Source organism: Grus americana, chromosome 29 (assembly GCF_028858705.1).
Source record: "Grus americana isolate bGruAme1 chromosome 29, bGruAme1.mat, whole genome shotgun sequence".
NCBI lineage: Eukaryota > Metazoa > Chordata > Aves > Gruiformes > Gruidae > Grus > Grus americana.
Window position 1 is genome coordinate 88,570 of NC_072880.1, and position 19,695 is coordinate 108,264.

Genomic DNA, 19,695 nt, shown 5'->3' on the forward strand with positions numbered 1-19,695 from the left:
TGGCCAAGAAGGCCAATGGTATCCTGGGGCGCACTGAGAAGAGCGTGGCCAGCAGGTGGAGGGAGGTTATCCTCTACTCTGCCCTGGTGAGGCCACAGCTGGAGTTCTGTGTCCAGTTCTGGACTCTCCAGTTCAAGAAAGACAGGGAACTACTGGGGAAGAGTCCAGCCGAGGGCTACGAGGATGATGAGGGCACTGGAGCATCTCTCGAATGAGGAAAGGCTGAGAGAGCTGGGGCTGTTTAGTCTGGAGAAGAGAAGACTGAGAGGGGATCTGATCAAAGCTTATAATTGTCTAAAGGGTGGGTGTCTAGAGGATGGGGCCAGAGTCTCCTCAACGATGCCCAGTGACAGGACAGGGGGCAACGGGCGCAAACTGGAACACAGAAAGTTCCATCTCAATATGAGGAAAAACTTCTTCACTTTGACGGTGACAGAGCACTGGAACAGGCTGCCCAGAGAGGCTGTGGAGTCTCCTTCTCTGGAGAGATTCCAAACCCTCCTGGACGTGATCCTGTGCAACCTGCTCTAGGTGAACCTGCTTTAGCAGGGGGGTTGGACTAGATGATCTCCAGAGGTCTCTTCCAACCCCTACCATTCTGTCATTCTGTGATTTTGTGATTCCGTGACAGCAAGTCAGCAAATTTCAGCATCAAACAGACACCACATGCAGGACTTTGACTGTTCTCCTACTGCTCTTTAATTCTTCAAAGAAAGTCTAGAATGCCATCCACACTGCACAGGGATAAAGTGCTAGCTGTGTCACGGTCACAGCACTCGGTACTGAACTGGAGGGAGGAAAATGGGAGGTCCTTTATGACTGTCGGCACCACAGTTTTACTCGTCAGCAAAGAGGTGACCCTGCTTGAGCGCAGGGGTGGGGGTGTTGGACCAGATGACCCCCAGAGGTCCCTTCCGCCCTCAACCAGTCCGTGACCGTATGATTCTGCGTCCCCATTTCTGTCCTTTAGTGACAACTCGGGGGGGCTCTCCTGGCCCCACAGCCCTCTCAGGAGTGAGGCTTGGGTGTGGGTTTTAGGGAGCAACCCCCTTCTCACAGCAGGACCAAAGCTGGCTGGGTCAGCAGGCGTGGGAGTGAGGTAGGGGCGTTCCTTTGTGACCTCAGCCCGCGTCACAGAGCCTGTCCTCATAACCCCACACCGCAGACCCTCCCTTCCCTTCCCTGCGAGACCTCGGCGAGCTCTCGGATCCAGGGGACGCGAGAAGTCTCTCCTGTACCCCAGAGACGCAGAGGACAAAGGGAGGTGGTGGGAGAGTGCAGGAGCGCTTGGGTGAAGCACAGGCGAGGACATCGGAGAGGGGGTGTTTCCCAGTAGGAGACATCCAAATCCTTCCCCCGGCAGCCTCGCGTGCTGACCCAAAGCAAGAAGATGACGGACCTGAAAGAGCTGATCACCAACATCGAGCTCTGCAGCAGGACTGACGGCTACAGCACAATCACGTTTCCCACCCTCAAGAAGCTGTCCGTCAGCGGTAAGGCCTTGGGGAGCTCTCTGGCGAGCATCGCTGCAGACAAGTCGTCGTGGGAAGTGGGGTTCGTCCCTGCGGGGAGACCCCGAGGGACACCCTGAGCCCAGCAGAGTCGGGTGCACCCGGCAGCCCCCTCCCCTTGCCGTGGTGGAACTCCCAGGGACGCGTTTCCCTCGGCAGTGGGTCACCCTCAGGGATCTGGCTCTGAAGGGAAGGACGTCCTGGTGGAAGAAGGCCGAGGCCAGTCAAAGATTCGGCCCGTGTCACAGATGGGCTTATCCTGTGAGGCGCACACTTGCCTCCGCCGTCTCCTTGTCTACGGATGTGCCGATGGGACGTGAGCTAGCTGACTTAGAGCTTGGCGTGTCTTTCCCTTGCTTTCCAGATGTCGTTACTATTTGGAGCAGTGTGTCTAAGCATGTTCAGCAATGGCTCCTGCAGAGAAAGGTGGGCTCCTACCCTACCCCTCCCGTGGCCGAGACAGCTTCAGGGGTGCTGGCAGCCCTGTGCCAGCAAGTGCCATTGTTCTTCCCAGATCTTCCCACAAATGTGCCAAAGACCAGCCTCTCCGTAAACCGAGACGCATAAAGTAAAGAGATAAATTTAAAAGAAAAAAAAAAGGTGGATAAACTATATATTTTATACATGCGCAATATACAAATACAGAAATAAAAGGCTGGTTGAGGTGTGCAAAAGTGTTCTGCATCGGGAGTCGGCAGGGCACAAGGCACCCCCCTTGCAAGCTCTCACAAATCCTCACTCTTTGGCCCCTCTCTTCTTTTTCCAGCCTCGGGCTGTCAGAGTGCCAGGACTGGGGACGTTCCTGATTAAAAAATGGCTCTCTTTTGAAAATGAAGACGTGCTCACGTTTCAGAGACCTCTCTTTGTGCTGTCCAGGACTGTTGCACAGATCCGTGAGCTGCAACATGCTTCTGTACCTGTTCCTGGTAAGAAGAGCAATGAAAGTCTTTGTTTTCCCCTGCACCCATATATTTGGGGCTTATGGTGGACACGTCAGAGGCCTTCAGAAGGTGATGAGAACCACCTCCCTGGGATGACACAAACAGCCCACCAAGTAGCAATGCCTAGAAAGGGGCCGTGTCTTTTGGACTGTTTTTTATTAAGGCCGTACAAAGTTAGACCGTCCCTCCGTGATCTGCTTTAGCAACTGGCTTTGTACCAGCCACATTTACCGATCCGTAGGATGCCTGCTGGCCGATGGTGGTTTATCGGAGCTGTTTACCTTAAAGCTGTTGAGATGACGCTGACATTTAGTTCTTGCACCGCACCAGAACTTGTTGAGGCAAACGCCCATGGGCCCTTAGGGCTACTTTTATGCAGAGAAGTGGGTCAAAGTCGGCTGTAGAGAGCCTACTACAGTTGACGGCAGGCAGTGCTCATCAGCGGGACCATCGCCAGATCTCACCATCCGGCATGTTTTCTTTCCATTCTATCGGGCTGTCTTTGCTCGGCAAGTAAAGGGCAGGTCCCGATTAGCATTCGCTGGGGCCCTGGAGTTGCTGCATTCCCTTCAGAGAAGCTACAGGCAGGGTTCATCTCCAAAGTGTCTGCAACCAGGAGTCTCCTCAACTGCTGTCTGAGTTACAGGCTTCCTCCTCTTTTCCAGACGACATGAAGAAAGTGTCAGTGAGCTGGAAGAACATCCACTCGGACGTCCCCTATTCTGAGGAAGTCGTGCAGAACTGTATGCAGGAGACCCTGAACTACTTCTACTTCATCCTAAGAAACAGAAAAGACACCGACTTCATTTTAAAGGACCTTGGCACTCTTGCTATCCGGGGAACAGTAGTGACAATGGCCTTCTGCAAAGACTTTTTACTAAGGCTCAACAAGTCGACATATGTGGTCGAGAAGTTGCTCACTGTAAGCGTATTGTGTTTCCAGCGCTACCTAGAGTGGGTCTGACATGCCGTCAAAGGAGCGGGGAACTGAGCCCTGCTGGCCAGCTGTCGCCTGCTGGGTCACCTGGGCTAGGCATGGTCTGCAGCAGTGAAAGCTTTCTGTAGTTTCTTTCTTTTATTTGCTGTGGTTCAAGGGTGCTGGGAAGGTACGCAGTACTACTTTTGCTGGGCAAGGGAAAGCCCTAGAAGGGCCTTGCTAGAAATAGGGAAAAGGCCAAAGCAGTGGCAGGGGTGATGAAGTTCACCCCACGCTCTGGACGTGAGGCTGAGGCGCAGAGACACCAAGGCCTGGCTGAGACCAGCCCCCCGTGGCCGCTGGCACGCTGTTAACAGGTGTAGTTCTCCTGGCCTGACGGAAGAGAAGGAGCTGGTGTCTGGGTTCCTCCACGCTGCAGAGGCGTGCAGACTCTTTGGAAGTCTTTGGGAGGACTCTGGGGATAAAACCAGCCCGGAACCATTTGCTCTCGGGTCAGCAGTCGTTAAAGCAAGCCACCTCACTGCAACCAGCAGCCAGGAACCAGGGTTCGTACTGGGCCTTCCCTTGCGTTTGCCTCCATTGACTTCTTCCCCGGTCAACAAGGAGTCTCCTGCCTGACGCCGTCACGTCTTGTCCTTGCAAAAAGGCTGGTGACGGTCCTCGCCCTAGCAGATGATCTGCTGTGCGGCTCCTTTTAGCAAGGGGCTGAGGCACTTGGCCAGAAGTTTGCTGAGAGGCTGCTAATTCTTGGAGTTATGGAAAGGCTGTTGTGAGCCTTGAGCTCATTTCCCTGGAGTCACGTGAGACGTTTCTGTCCCTTCTTGCAGAAGAAACTGGTCATATCGGACAAAGAAGTCACTCTGTCTCCGAGCCATTTTGGCCATGTCTACCAGTTACCACAGTGAGTATATTTGTTCCTGCAGCCCTTGCCGGCCCGAGCGCAGATGTGCTCAGCTCATGTTTGGTAGCACTCTGTCAAGTTCCTGGTTTGCAGTTCCTTTCAGCCTTGCCTTTGCTTAGTCTGGAGTTATGCGTCCTCTGTTACTGATCGTGGGTTGCATTTTACCACCGTCACTGCCATCAGAGGGAACTGGTTTGCTGGGCAGAGGAATTTAGGCAACCCTCCTAACGTTTCATCTGCTCATTCTCTTTCCGTTGGTAGAGACTGCCCCAAAACATTTAACAGAAATAAGAGCCTAATATTTCTGTTGTTTTGAATATACCATGGAAAGCTTCCCTTAGAGGGTGGCTCAAAGGCCAGAGGCATGCAAGTCCTCTGCCTGTGGTGTTTCCGTGCCTTCTGTGACGCTCACGTGAATCAAAGTATCTCCAAAATGCCTTCTTGGGTCAAGATGGCACAGGAGGACTGAGGCAAAAACCCAAAACCTCTGTCTCACGAGGGGCTGCTGAGCCGTTGCTGAGGCCAGCGCTGCTGGGCGGTTCCCTTAATGGCCTAGGACGTGAGGTTGACTCTCTAGAGCGGTACCTTGACATGCATCTAGCAAAGCAGCCCTTTTCTCAGAACGGTGCCTTCTTCCGATTTCCAGGTTTGAGACTAGGGCAGTGCCTCGAAGAATGTATCTCACGGACGAAGAGATATGTATAGAATTGGAGCGCGCTTTGAGCAGCATGGGAATAAGAGGTAATGTTAGCGAGCGATTCCTGGCAGAGGTTTGTGCAGCTGCCCGTCTTCATTACTGGTGGGCCCAGGCTACAAAAGATGCCCAGGATGGCACAGGCACCCTGAGTGCCTCTATTGACCCCTCCTGGTAAATCTCAAGAGGTATGTTCTGCCCCTGCACTCCGTGCCCTGGAGTACACCTCTTCCATTTTAGGAGTGAGTTTGTGCAGGAGGGTAGTAAATGTTTGGGGAAGTCCATTGACACAGTGAATCGGAAACTCTGCCTTGAGTTGTGGGAGACTTGAGTTGTTGGCGTATCTCTTGGAATCACTGCGGCGTGATTCGATGAGAAAAATCACGTAGAGAACGACTGTGCAAAGGTTGCTTAGCTGTGCCGAGACCTCACTTCTCTTTTAAAACTGGGGAGTCTAGCTCCTCGACCTAAATTCCTCAGGAACATCAGAGCTGTAATGTGGTTGGGTTGAACGTGCCGTGATAGCACATCTTTGTCTACCACACACGTATGCAACACCAAGAAATTGTTCCCCCCAAAAGAGACTCTAAAGTGCCAAGATCTGTCTCCCCTTGAAAGCCGCTGTGCAGAGGAGGGACTAGCTGCAGCAGGAGAGAACTCACACCAAAGAGAATAATGTGGCTGTCGGGGGTTGAACAGGATCAAGGGCTGGTGCCAGGAAGGGCTTAAGACCTCCCTCCAAGAAAACAGGTCTCAGAAGGAATCCCGGTGAGGCCTCGCGCAGCTTCTAACATTGCAGAGCAGATCTGTGCCTCCTCCTGCCTGTTGTAAGAGGTTTTCTCCCTTCACACTTGCAGCGGCTGTTCATCACACATTACGCCTTCTGCGAAGGGGCGTTTCTCCAAATCGCTTAGCCAGAGCTCAGATGGAGGAAGCAGCGGAGGAGAAAGCGGAGAGAAGAGGGTCCCCTGGCAGGTGAGACACTGAAAGGACTCGATCAGAGCAGCCTTGTGCTCTAGTCCTTGTGCGGGATGTTTTATAGGCTGCATCATGTCCCGGAGCCTGACTGACGGGAAAAGCCCGTCTTCTTCATTTCCTTGGTGGCACGTCTGAGCGTTACAGCTCAGGCTTATCCCTGTCTCTGTGGAGGGGAAGACGACAGTTGGGTGACGAGAGCTCGCTCTGCTGCCGAAGCGGGTGAGCAGCGTGAGCACAGGATGGAGAAGAAACTCTTCCTGCAGTCATACCGACTCAGCCCGCTGCGTATTTTCAGATCGTTGCCCCAGCGTGCAAGCGCAGAAGGAAGGCAGGCCAAAACCACTCCGTTCGAGAGCCCTGAATTGCCATTGCCTACTTCTGAAGAACAGCGGCAGACAGGACAGGTACGCAATATGGATTGAGGCACTTGTTGTGTCACTGGATTGCGGAAAATCAAGCGGGGATCTCATGGGAGAAATAGGTGCATAAAAAAATACGCAGATACCGATTCTGAGTAGATCTCTTACTGTGGCTCATTTTCCCATTCAATCACCTATTTGGAGTATTGTTCATCTCGGAAGAGGAACCGCAGCCCTTTTCAAAAAGCAGCTCTTTGATGACTTCTTAGTTCATTGGTCATAACGGAAGGGCTTTCTGGTTGCATCTCTAAGAACTGCTTGTCAACAGAAACTGGGAAAAAGGGAAGATGGGAGAAAGAAGGGCATTATTTAAAACAAAAACAAACAAAAAAACCCCAGACCAAACCAAACCAGATGAGAGTGACTGTGACTATTGCATTTCTGGGTTCCTGTAGCAAAGAGAGTCTGTATTTGGGATGAACGGTAGAAGAAAACTGGAGGCATCCCTGCCCAAAAGGAAGGAGACAGAAGAGAATGGAAAATCAGGAAGTGTCAGCTTGCCAGAATTGCCACAACCGCAAGCCGGGACAGAAAGCGACAAGATGCCGAGGGCCCAGGTACAGGAGTATGCACAGAGCAGCCTTCTTCTGGTTGGGGGTGGCACCGAGTTGGGAAGGTCTCCAAGTCCCGGCAGCATCGCTCCCCGCAAGGAGCGGGGCGGGTGGCTGTGGTTTTCATTCTCGCCTGCTCACTGCTGTGAGGGAGGAGTTGCTGGTAGAGGCCAAGGGGCAAAACGAGCAGGCGGCCAGGCTGAGGGCATCAGTGGGCCTGCTCCGTCCCTGCCTGGAGAGGAGGCCACCTCTGCCCAGGCGCCGGCTCTGGACCTCGAGCAGGATCTCTCCCAGGCACGTGGCTTGAGCCAGCTCCAGCCGGCGGTGTGGAGAGGGAGAGCTGTCTCTCCAAGTAGCGTGGAGAGCTCTCCGGCCGTTCTTCATAAGCAAGATGGCCGACACGTTATTTCAGCTGCTTCCTGGTGTCAGGGAGCCAGCCTGGTGTGAAATGCTTAATGATGGTGACGATAGGGTTGAGTGCTTGTGGGTAAGAATGAGGGGGAAGGCCAAACAGGGCCGCTGTCATGGTGGGAATGTGTTACAGACCACCCCATGAGGACGAAATAGAGTTTTCGATTCTGGGGGAAGTAAGGAGGGGGGTCAGCAGAACTGCCACCTTGGACTTCCGGAGGGCAGACTTTGGCCTGTTTAGGAGCCTGGTTGGCAGAGTCCCCTGGGAGGCAGTCCCGACGGGCAGAGGAGTCCAGGAAGGCTGGACATTCTTCAAGAAGGAAATCTGAAAGGCGCAGGAGCGGGCCGTCCCCACGTGCCGAAAGACGGGCCGGTGGGGAAGAAGAGCGGCCTGGCTGAACAGAGAGCTTTGGCTCAGGGAAAATCTCAGGGAAAAAGAGAGAGTCCTAGCTGACCGGGGAGGTCCCAGTTGACCGGAGGTTAGCCAATGTGACGCCCATCCACAGGAAGGGCCGGAAGGAGGATCTGGGGAGCTACAGGCCTGTCAGTCTGACCTGGGTGCCGGGGAAGGTTATGGAGCAGATCACCTTGATGGCCACGGTTTAGTGGTGGACTTGGCAGCGCTAGGTTAACGGTTGGACGTGATGATCTTAAAGGTCTTTTCCAACCTAAACAAGTCAATGATTCTATGATTATTTTTGCTCCACCTGTGGCAAGACCAGCTTTTCCCTTTTTGAAACCAACTTGGGCCACAGATTTCTGTCATTTTTCTGTCTTGCAGCTGTCCCAGGAGGAGGAAGATAGCCTCAGGCCCACAGAGATCACCTCTGGTATAGAAGAGGGTCTACAAACGGCGGAGGCTTGGATTCAGGGCAGGAGGCAGTTGCGAACCGAGCTGGAAAGCTTCGGGGACATTGAAAAATGGCTGAGACAAAAACCTTCCCAAAATGATCAAGAAAAAAGATATTGGGAAAGACCAAAGGCACACAGAGCAGACAGGAGGGCTGTTGTCCAGTCGGCCGTGACCGACAGCCTGGACGTAAGTACGGAAGGGCACGGGAAATAGCATCTGTGGTCAGACTCCTGTTTGCAGACACTTTGGAGATGAACCCTGCCTGTAGCTTCTCTGAAGGGAATGCAGCAACTCCAGGGCCCCAGCGAATGCTAATCAGGACCTGCCCTTCACTTGCAGAGCAAAGACAGCCCGATAGAACGGAAAGAAAAGTGCCGGATGGTGAGATCTGGGGATGGCCCTGTTGATGAGCACTGCCTGCCGTCAACTGTAGAGACTGACTTGGGAGAACTGGTTGACCGCTATCGCAGGAATGCCCTCACGAGCTATCTGGAGAGCTCCAGGCGGTGCAAAGAGCGTAATGTTCACATCACCAAGCCAACGCTGCAGAAAGGTAAAGCAAAGACCCAGGGCCTGATGTGAATGCCCTAAATCTGGCAAGTCCGTGTCTCTTCCCAAGCCCAGAAGCATGAGCAGTTTCAGGGGGCGCTGCCGATGGAGCATGTTTGCAGCCCTCGGAGGGCCACGGCAGATGCTGCCGGTTAGGATCAGCAATACCATCAGCAGGACCAGAGCAGGGCTGAGATATCAAAGGGTGCTGCAGACAAGCCGGGGCTCTCTCCCGTTGCCCCTGGGATGGTCAAGCCGGAAGCCAGACCATGGCCAGGATCAGGGGTTCCATAGCCAGGAACAGACATGGCTGCGGCTGAGCTGCAGACTGCTACACCTGCAACGTCTGAGCCCCCGGGGCGAGGCATGACTGTTTTCTGTGTGCACTTTGCCAACAGCCCTGCTGCATCCAGGAGACAAGATCATCAAGGAAGGACAAGACATAGGGAAGATCAGGCAGCCCGGAGGATACTACAGCACAGGACTTGCTGATGCTGGGAGCACCTGCAGATCAGGAAGTGCATCTAGAAGCCAGATGGAGGCAGAAAAGAGGTTTGTTCAAAGAGGGCTTCAGATCGGGCCCCTCCTGCGGCCCAGCTGCATATCACCCCTCTCTGCTCAGTCCCCACGGCGTCAGAGGCAGTACCGAGGTTTTGGAGTGAACCATTAGGCTGCTGCAAGGGAGCAGCGAGCAACAGCGAAGAGGCCCATCCTCTCCTCAGCTACAGGACCGCTCCTGCATTTTAGCTAAGCCATTGGGTTGCAGCGGTGCTGGCGAACAGTTTGTGGTGCCTGGCAGGAGCCTTGCAGGCTACACTTGGGACTAGCTCTGTGCTCTGAACTACAGAGGTGACAAAACTTGCCCTCAGAGCGACCCAAAGCTTCTCTGGAATCCCCTCAGAGAATGTTTATTCCTGTGGAAGAAAGACAGTCTTGAAGAGCCGAGCTTTGGATGGCTGGAGAAGCTTGTGCAGGAAAAAAACATTGCAAAGCAGAGAACAATCTTCTCAGTTTATCTCAGTTAAAGTGTTTAGCTACTACAGTGTCGGGCAACGTACCAGCTCTTCAGATAGCTTCACAAGCTGCCATTTCCAGTGCCGGTCATGTCTAACACAGACCAACACGGTCCGCACAAGTCTGGCAGAGCTTCCTGGGGCCTGGAAGCCCCGAGTTCTTGTCGGGCTCACTTTTGCCCTTACTACGAGAAGCAGAGAACCTGCCCAGAATGTTATTTCTGTAAAGCACATTATTGTCTCTTGCATATTTTTTTCCTCCCTTTTTCCCCCGCCTTTTTTCACAGGCATCTTCAGAATAAGAAGATGCAGAAGTCAAACGACAATAACTTCTGGCCAGGTCATCTCTTGGACAAGCTATGCCTTTACTTTCCTGAAAAGCAGCATGACAGGGCACACGCCTTGTTCAGCTGCGTTCAGCCAACCAAGCCTGCCTACCGTGGCACCTAAAGCCCAGACTGCAGCTAGCTCCTCAGCGAGCCAGGACACTTGGCCTCCGGAGACACTGCCTTCAAGGAGACCAGCTCCACCTGAAGCTCTTCTCCAAGCAGCAGGAGATGTGCACACAGCTTTGTGGTCCCTCAGTCAGCTCAGGGGATCTGGATAACATAAACGTGTTAAATAAAGAGCACATACTCAAGCCGAAGGTGTGTGGGAGGAATCGTGGTTTGTGAGAGGTTTCCCTCCTGGGGCAGCCCTTGAAACACCATCCCGTTCCCAAGGAAATGTTTCTTGCTTGCTTTTTGAACGGGAAGGCTTCGCCGTGCCAAGGGCAAGCAAACTATGGCGTAGCTGCCAGGGACATCCATCCACAAATCCATGGGCCCTGATGGGATGCACCCGCAAGTGCTCAGGGAGCTGGCAGATGTTATTGCTATGCCACTCTCCATCATCTTTGAAAGGTCATGGAGAACAGGAGAGGTGCCTGAGGACTGGAGGAAAGCCAATGTCACTCGGGTCTTCAGAAAGAGCAAGAAGGAGGACCCGGGAAACTACAGGCCAGTCAGCCTCACCTCCATCCCTGGAAAGGTGACGGAACAGCTCATTCTGGGGCTCATCGGTAAGCATGTGGAGGAGGAGAAGGTGGTTATCGGGAGCGGTCAACATGGATTCAACCGGGGAAGATCATGCCTGACCAATCTGATAGCCGCCTATGATGGCATGACTGGCTGGGTGGATGAGGGGAGAGCAGTGGACGTTGTCTACCTTGACGTCAGGAAGGCTTTTGACACGGTCTCCCATAACATCCTCATAAGCAAGCTTAGGGCGTGTGGGTTGGATGAGTGGACAGTGAGGTGGGTTGACAAGCGGCTGAACGGCAGAGCTCAGAGGGTTGTGATAAGCCGCGCAGAGTCTAGTTGGAGGCCAGTAGCTAGCGGTGTGCCCCAAGGGTCAGCGCTTGGTCTGGTCTTATTCAACATCTTCATCAACGACCTGGACAGGGGACAGAGCGTACCCTCAGCAAGTTTCCTGACAATACGAAACTGGGAGGAGTGGCCGACACAGCAGAAGGCTGCGCTGCCATTCAGCGAGATCGGGACAGGCTGGAGAGCTGGGCGAAGAGGAACCAAATGAAATTCAACAAGGGCGAGTGTAGGGTCCTGCACTTAGGGAGGAATAACCCCAAGCACCGGTACAGGTTAGGGGTTGACCTGGTGGGAAGCAGCGCTGCGGAGAAGGACCTGGGAGTCCTGCTGGACAACAAGCTCTCCATGAGCCAGCAGTGTGCCCGCGTGGCCAAGAAGGCCAATGGTATCCTGGGGCGCACTGAGAAGAGCGTGGCCAGCAGGTGGAGGGAGGTTATCCTCTACTCTGCCCTGGTGAGGCCACAGCTGGAGTTCTGTGTCCAGTTCTGGACTCTCCAGTTCAAGAAAGACAGGGAACTACTGGGGAAGAGTCCAGCCGAGGGCTACGAGGATGATGAGGGCACTGGAGCATCTCTCGAATGAGGAAAGGCTGAGAGAGCTGGGGCTGTTTAGTCTGGAGAAGAGAAGACTGAGAGGGGATCTGATCAAAGCTTATAATTGTCTAAAGGGTGGGTGTCTAGAGGATGGGGCCAGAGTCTCCTCAACGATGCCCAGTGACAGGACAGGGGGCAACGGGCGCAAACTGGAACACAGAAAGTTCCATCTCAATATGAGGAAAAACTTCTTCACTTTGACGGTGACAGAGCACTGGAACAGGCTGCCCAGAGAGGCTGTGGAGTCTCCTTCTCTGGAGAGATTCCAAACCCTCCTGGACGTGATCCTGTGCAACCTGCTCTAGGTGAACCTGCTTTAGCAGGGGGGTTGGACTAGATGATCTCCAGAGGTCTCTTCCAACCCCTACCATTCTGTCATTCTGTGATTTTGTGATTCCGTGACAGCAAGTCAGCAAATTTCAGCATCAAACAGACACCACATGCAGGACTTTGACTGTTCTCCTACTGCTCTTTAATTCTTCAAAGAAAGTCTAGAATGCCATCCACACTGCACAGGGATAAAGTGCTAGCTGTGTCACGGTCACAGCACTCGGTACTGAACTGGAGGGAGGAAAATGGGAGGTCCTTTATGACTGTCGGCACCACAGTTTTACTCGTCAGTAAAGAGGTGACCCTGCTTGAGCGCAGGGGTGGGGGTGTTGGACCAGATGACCCCCAGAGGTCCCTTCCGCCCTCAACCAGTCCGTGACCGTATGATTCTGCGTCCCCATTTCTGTCCTTTAGTGACAACTCGGGGGGGCTCTCCCGGCCCCACAGCCCTCTCAGGAGTGAGGCTTGGGTGTGGGTTTTAGGGAGCAACCCCCTTCTCACAGCAGGACCAAAGCTGGCTGGGTCAGCAGGCGTGGGAGTGAGGTAGGGGCGTTCCTTTGTGACCTCAGCCCGCGTCACAGAGCCTGTCCTCATAACCCCACACCGCAGACCCTCCCTTCCCTTCCCTGCGAGACCTCGGCGAGCTCTCGGATCCAGGGGACGCGAGAAGTCTCTCCTGTACCCCAGAGACGCAGAGGACAAAGGGAGGTGGTGGGAGAGTGCAGGAGCGCTTGGGTGAAGCACAGGCGAGGACATCGGAGAGGGGGTGTTTCCCAGTAGGAGACATCCAAATCCTTCCCCCGGCAGCCTCGCGTGCTGACCCAAAGCAAGAAGATGACGGACCTGAAAGAGCTGATCACCAACATCGAGCTCTGCAGCAGGACTGACGGCTACAGCACAATCACGTTTCCCACCCTCAAGAAGCTGTCCGTCAGCGGTAAGGCCTTGGGGAGCTCTCTGGCGAGCATCGCTGCAGACAAGTCGTCGTGGGAAGTGGGGTTCGTCCCTGCGGGGAGACCCCGAGGGACACCCTGAGCCCAGCAGAGTCGGGTGCACCCGGCAGCCCCCTCCCCTTGCCGTGGTGGAACTCCCAGGGACGCGTTTCCCTCGGCAGTGGGTCACCCTCAGGGATCTGGCTCTGAAGGGAAAGACGTCCTGGTGGAAGAAGGCCGAGGCCAGTCAAAGATTCGGCCCGTGTCACAGATGGGCTTATCCTGTGAGGCGCACACTTGCCTCCGCCGTCTCCTTGTCTACGGATGTGCCGATGGGACGTGAGCTAGCTGACTTAGAGCTTGGCGTGTCTTTCCCTTGCTTTCCAGATGTCGTTACTATTTGGAGCAGTGTGTCTAAGCATGTTCAGCAATGGCTCCTGCAGAGAAAGGTGGGCTCCTACCCTACCCCTCCCGTGGCCGAGACAGCTTCAGGGGTGCTGGCAGCCCTGTGCCAGCAAGTGCCATTGTTCTTCCCAGATCTTCCCACAAATGTGCCAAAGACCAGCCTCTCCGTAAACCGAGACGCATAAAGTAAAGAGATAAATTTAAAAGAAAAAAAAAAGGTGGATAAACTATATATTTTATACATGCGCAATATACAAATACAGAAATAAAAGGCTGGTTGAGGTGTGCAAAAGTGTTCTGCATCGGGAGTCGGCAGGGCACAAGGCACCCCCCTTGCAAGCTCTCACAAATCCTCACTCTTTGGCCCCTCTCTTCTTTTTCCAGCCTCGGGCTGTCAGAGTGCCAGGACTGGGGACGTTCCTGATTAAAAAATGGCTCTCTTTTGAAAATGAAGACGTGCTCACGTTTCAGAGACCTCTCTTTGTGCTGTCCAGGACTGTTGCACAGATCCGTGAGCTGCAACATGCTTCTGTACCTGTTCCTGGTAAGAAGAGCAATGAAAGTCTTTGTTTTCCCCTGCACCCATATATTTGGGGCTTATGGTGGACACGTCAGAGGCCTTCAGAAGGTGATGAGAACCACCTCCCTGGGATGACACAAACAGCCCACCAAGTAGCAATGCCTAGAAAGGGGCCGTGTCTTTTGGACTGTTTTTTATTAAGGCCGTACAAAGTTAGACCGTCCCTCCGTGATCTGCTTTAGCAACTGGCTTTGTACCAGCCACATTTACCGATCCGTAGGATGCCTGCTGGCCGATGGTGGTTTATCGGAGCTGTTTACCTTAAAGCCGTTGAGATGACGCTGACGTTTAGTTCTTGCACCGCACCAGAACTTGTTGAGGCAAACGCCCATGGGCCCTTAGGGCTACTTTTATGCAGAGAAGTGGGTCAAAGTCGGCTGTAGAGAGCCTACTACAGTTGACGGCAGGCAGTGCTCATCAGCGGGACCATCGCCAGATCTCACCATCCGGCATGTTTTCTTTCCATTCTATCGGGCTGTCTTTGCTCTGCAAGTAAAGGGCAGGTCCCGATTAGCATTCGCTGGGGCCCTGGAGTTGCTGCATTCCCTTCAGAGAAGCTACAGGCAGGGTTTATCTCCAAAGCGTCTGCAACCAGGAGTCGGCACCCTGCAATGGCATCACAGGGACAGTGCCTCCTCCGGGAGTTCAGTTCCCATCCGGGGCTGGCCCCTCAGACAGATACTCCTTGGAGGCCTTAGCAGAAGAGCAGCACACCGCGCACAGGTGCCTCAGGTGAAAAAAGGCAGGCAGTTACCGTCCCCTTTCTGCTTGTGTCAGGGAGCCACAGGCTCTCCCCATTGCCGCTGACTGTGGGGCAGCACGTTGGCAAGAGGAGGTAGCCCTGCATTCTGCCAGAGTTCATCCACCCCACCGCCCTCCAAAGAAAACATTTTCGGAGCGAGCGAATGACTCGGTCACTGTTCCAGTTCTGTTGGACCGTCCTGCGCTGAGCCTCACAACTGAACAGGACAAAGTGCTTATCGGCACCTCAAGGGACAAATCAGAGTCTGGTGGACAGGTCGACCAGAAGATCAGAAGAGGACGCCGTCCCCACACGTAGAAACTGCTTCAACTTCTCCTCCTCCTCCTCCTCCTAAGCCACCTCCTCCTTCTTCTAGCCAGTTACCCAGAAAAAGTGTTTCTCTCACCAACTGTTCAGAAGCCAAACAAATTCTTTGAGACGGCTTGTAGCACCTCAGCTGCAAGGCACCACGTGGACAAGGGAGTACTGAGAAGCCAATAGGCTAATAGTCACAACGACCCCTTGCCCCTTCCTTTCCCGCTGCGCTGTCCTCTAAAGCGCCCGCATTCGCCAAGGCGTACGGGTGCGCTTGTTCTCCTCCCACAGACACGGTACCTTCTCCCACCGTCTCCGAGAAAGAGAGAGCTTTCCAGTCTCTTCCATTTCATCACAGCTCAGGTTTTGTCGTTCTGGCTTGGTGTTGACTGGTGGAACCTCCAAGCGTATTAACTGTCTTTCGGGCTTGGTAGGAGCACGAGGCTTCATCCCTTTGGCTGTGCCCCCAGCAGGTGGTGGACAAGTGGCAGTTTTGCAGGTGGCTTTCTGGAACTGAGCTTCTACCCCTAGGACAGATGAAGAAACAAACAAACAAAAAGCCCACGTTAGAACGTAGAAGCCACGTTAGAGCGTAGCAGAAACAAACATCTGATCCATGCTTAAGACAAAGGGGGTTGGCATGGTGTGCTGATCAGAACTCCCAACGGCGCTTACTAAAGTATAAGCTCTTCTGAAGCGCTGCTTTCCAGCTGCCACCAACAGCCGGAGAAAGGGTCTGCTTTGGATGAGCTGGATGATGAATGCTAACAAACAAAATCCAGTACTGGATGTTAAACCCCAGCGTTCAGACTTTGATCCCGACCTGAAAGGCGGGATCACCTGCCTCCTGCCATTGGGCTAACTACGGTATTGCACAGCCCCCGAATCCTTCAGCCTTTCCCTACAAGTCCCCTTCTGGCCACTCTGCTCTAGGACAATGGCCTCAAGGAGCCGGGTGCTCGACCCACTTTGGCATTTCCTGTCTGTACAGAGATGCTTTCCCAACCCAGTGCTCTCCTCTCACCTGTTCTGCTCTCTTGGGATTGTCCTTTCCTCATTTCCAGCCACTGCTTTTGACACTCAGTCAGGTCTTCGGGACTTGTAAGATTCCCCGGTTTTGAGGAAGTCAAGAAGATGACCGCGTCCTCCAGATCCTTGTCGCTGATGGGAACTTTGGTCTGGCAACCAAAACAGAAAAGGACGGTGGGATCACCAAAAGATCAAGGCGTGCCCCAGCGTGGGAGGAGCGAGCTTTGCTCTTGTTCCAGGTGCTTTTGCAGGGAAGCACGGCGCAAAAGCAACCTGCTGAGGTTTCCTCAGGTTTATCAAGCATTCACAACTCGACCGGTCATCTGCTGCCCCCTGCAGAGCCCTCGGCTTTTACTGTGCCAAACTTCCCAGCCCTCTGGGTTTCAGGAAGATACTGTGGCTCCAACTAGAATATCCGTTAATATCGCAATGGCTAAACCCTAAAGAAACTGGACCGTGCTCTTCACAGGTCTGTCACGCTGCGGCCTGTGGAAAGAGAGGCCCAGCGTGAGCCGTGCAGCGCAGACATGTACGGAAAGGCGGTGCAGCGGGGAGACGTAGGAGCTTGGTGGGGGAAAGACCAAGTGTCAACACTGGGAAGCTCGATGCTAGTTCAGGGTCTACAGCAGGATCCTGACAGCAACAGTACTGAGCACCGACTGCCTCCCAAGTGTGTGAGGCAATGGCTTTGTTCACTCCCGCCTGAGACTTGCTCTAGGTGCATCTCTGCAGCTTGCCCCTCCCTTTGCCCTTCAGCTTTTCACAGCTCGTGGGAGCCATTCTCTGAGAGTAAGGCAAGCAAAAACGCCCCTTGCTGAAGCTCTTCCGTTTGCTCTGGGTTGGCATGCAGGAAAATAGGGCAGAGTTGCAGGCGTTCCTTGCTTTTCTGTTCCTGACGTACCTCCTTGATGACTTTAATGAAGTCTTCTCTCTTGATCTTCCTCCTCTCCATGCCAGCCTTCTTGAATACGTCCACCAGCCTCAGCTTCTTTTTCTGCAGGAGGTTATGCGGCGTGACAAGAGCCTGGGGGTATGGTGTACAAACAAGGGGAATGCTGCCCTTCTGGGGCTGGCTGCTCTTTGGCGGTGACTGCTGAAAAGGATTAGAAAATGCTCCGAGATCACCGTCGTCCACGACCGCCATGCCTGTCGATGTGGCATCGGCTAGGCTAAAGCGGCGTCGCTACTGACCTGACCGCAGACGCTACTTCCTGTGCCCTTCCGTACTTACGTCCAGGCTGTCGGTCACGGCCGACTGGACAACAGCCCTCCTGTCTGCTCTGCGTGCCTTTGGTCTTTCCCGGTATCTTTTTTCTTGATCATTTGGGGAAGGTTTTTGTCTCAGCCATTTTTCAATGTCCCCAAAGCTTTCCAGCTCGGTTCGCAACTGCCTCCTGCCCTGATTCCAAGCCTCCGCCGTTTGTAGACCCTCTTCTATACCAGAGGTGATCTCTGTGGGCCTGAGGCGATCTTCCTCCTCCTGGGACAGCTGCAAGACAGAAAAATGACAGAAATCTGTGGCCCAAGTTGGTTTCAGAAAGGGAGAAGCTGGTCTTGCCACAGGTGGAGCAAAAATAATCATAGAATCATTGACTTGTTTAGGTTGGAAAAGACCTTTAAGATCATCACGTCCAACCGTTAACCTAGCGCTGCCAAGTCCACCACTAAACCGTGGCCATCAAGGTGATCTGCTCCATAACCTTCCCCGGCACCCAGGTCAGACTGACAGGCCTGTAGCTCCCCGGATCCTCCTTCCGGCCCTTCCTGTGGATGGGCGTCACATTGGCTAACCTCCGGTCAACTGGGACCTCCCCGGTCAGCTAGGACTCTCTCTTCTTCCCTGAGATTTTCCCTGAGCCAAAGCTCTCTGTTCAGCCAGGCCGCTCTTCTTCCCCACCGGCCCGTCTTTCGGCACGTGGGGACGGCCCGCTCCTGCGCCTTTCAGATTTCCTTCTTGAAGAACGTCCAGCCTTCCTGGACTCCTCTGCCCGTCGGGACTGCCTCCCAGGGGACTCTGCCAACCAGGCTCCTAAACAGGCCAAAGTCTGCCCTCCGGAAGTCCAAGGTGGCAGTTCTGCTGACCCCCCCTCCTTACTTCCCCCAGAATCGAAAACTCTATTTCGTCCTCATGGGGTGGTCTGTAACACATTCCCACCATGACAGCGGCCCTGTTTGGCCTTCCCCCTCATTCTTACCCACAAGCACTCAACCCTATCGTCACCATCATTAAGCATTTCACACCAGGCTGGCTCCCTGACACCAGGAAGCAGCTGAAATAACGTGTCGGCCATCTTGCTTATGAAGAACGGCCGGAGAGCTCTCCACGCTACTTGGAGAGACAGCTCTCCCTCTCCACACCGCCGGCTGGAGCTGGCTCAAGCCACGTGCCTGGGAGAGATCCTGCTCGAGGTCCAGAGCCGGCGCCTGGGCAGAGGTGGCCTCCTCTCCAGGCAGGGACGGAGCAGGCCCACTGATGCCCTCAGCCTGGCCGCCTGCTCGTTTTGCCCCTTGGCCTCTACCAGCAACTCCTCCCTCACAGCAGTGAGCAGGCGAGAATGAAAACCACAGCCACCCGCCCCGCTCCTTGCGGGGAGCGATGCTGCCGGGACTTGGAGACCTTCCCAACTCGGTGCCACCCCCAACCAGAAGAAGGCTGCTCTGTGGATACTCCTGTACCTGGGCCCTCGGCATCTTGTCGCTTTCTGTCCCGGCTTGCGGTTGTGGCAATTCTGGCAAGCTGACACTTCCTGATTTTCCATTCTCTTCTGTCTCCTTCCTTTTGGGCAGGGATGCCTCCAGTTTTCTTCTACCGTTCATCCCAAATACAGGCTCTCTTTGCTACAGGAACCCAGAAATGCAATAGTCACAGTCACTCTCATCTGGTTTGGTTTGGTCTGGGGTTTTTTTGTTTGTTTTTGTTTTAAATAATGCCCTTCTTTCTCCCATCTTCCCTTTTTCCCAGTTTCTGTTGACAAGCAGTTCTTAGAGATGCAACCAGAAAGCCCTTCCGTTATGACCAATGAACTAAGAAGTCATCAAAGAGCTGCTTTTTGAAAAGGGCTGCGGTTCCTCTTCCGAGATGAACAATACTCCAAATAGGTGATTGAATGGGAAAGTGAGCCACAGTAAGAGATCTACTCAGAATCGGTATCTGCGTATTTTTTTATGCACCTATTTCTCCCATGAGATCCCCGCTTGATTTTCCGCAATCCAGTGACACAACAAGTGCCTCAATCCATATTGCGTACCTGTCCTGTCTGCCGCTGTTCTTCAGAAGTAGGCAATGGCAATTCAGGGCTCTCGAACGGAGTGGTTTTGGCCTGCCTTCCTTCTGCGCTTGCACGCTGGGGCAACGATCGGAAAATACGCAGCGGGCTGAGTCGGTATGACTGCAGGAAGAGTTTCTTCTCCATCCTGTGCTCACGCTGCTCACCCGCTTCGGCAGCAGAGCGAGCTCTCGTCACCCAACTGTCGTCTTCCCCTCCACAGAGACAGGGATAAGCCTGAGCTGTAACGCTCAGACGTGCCACCAAGGAAATGAAGGAGACGGGCTTTTCCCGTCAGTCAGGCTCCGGGACATGCAGCCCGATGCGGCCCTCTGGATGGAACGACGAGAGGATTTGCATCCTGTGCAATCACAGGCA

General features: G+C 53.9%; 1 protein-coding gene and 1 pseudogene across 3 annotated transcripts; one reads left to right on the plus strand and one right to left on the minus strand.

The window, feature by feature from the left end:
* Positions 1-1,011: 1,011 nt before the first annotated feature.
* Positions 1,012-11,176, plus strand: LOC129197794 (coiled-coil domain-containing protein 81-like). 3 transcript variants are annotated; one of them, XM_054806534.1, is made up of 13 exons: positions 1,012-1,493; positions 1,876-1,937; positions 2,278-2,437; positions 3,118-3,374; positions 4,217-4,290; positions 4,937-5,031; positions 5,842-5,959; positions 6,258-6,366; positions 6,777-6,938; positions 8,125-8,382; positions 8,536-8,749; positions 9,144-9,297; positions 10,046-10,252. In XM_054806534.1, exons 1-13 carry the CDS (start codon positions 1,391-1,393, stop codon positions 10,206-10,208), a joined length of 1,929 nt encoding a protein of 642 aa, XP_054662509.1. In that variant the 5' UTR covers positions 1,012-1,390; the 3' UTR covers positions 10,209-10,252. The 3 variants fall into 3 exon arrangements, with proteins under 3 accessions (XP_054662509.1, XP_054662508.1, XP_054662510.1); XM_054806533.1 differs by lacking the exon at positions 9,144-9,297 and having other exon boundaries at positions 10,046-11,171; XM_054806535.1 differs by lacking the exons at positions 6,777-6,938; positions 9,144-9,297 and having other exon boundaries at positions 10,046-11,176.
* A 3,139-nt stretch (positions 11,177-14,315) lies between these two features.
* Positions 14,316-19,464, minus strand: LOC129197488 (EF-hand calcium-binding domain-containing protein 12-like; annotated as a pseudogene).
* Between the last annotated feature and the right edge of the window lie 231 nt (positions 19,465-19,695).

Coding starts and splice junctions, on each gene's coding strand:
- LOC129197794 (XM_054806533.1), top strand. CDS start 1,391: ATGACGGACCTGAAAGAGCTGATCACCAACATCGAGCTCTGCAGCAGG. Junction 2,438..3,117: donor TGCTTCTGTACCTGTTCCTG/GTAAGAAGAGCA, acceptor CCTCTTTTCCAG/ACGACATGAAGAAAGTGTCA. Junction 5,032..5,841: donor GAGCAGCATGGGAATAAGAG/GTAATGTTAGCG, acceptor TCACACTTGCAG/CGGCTGTTCATCACACATTA.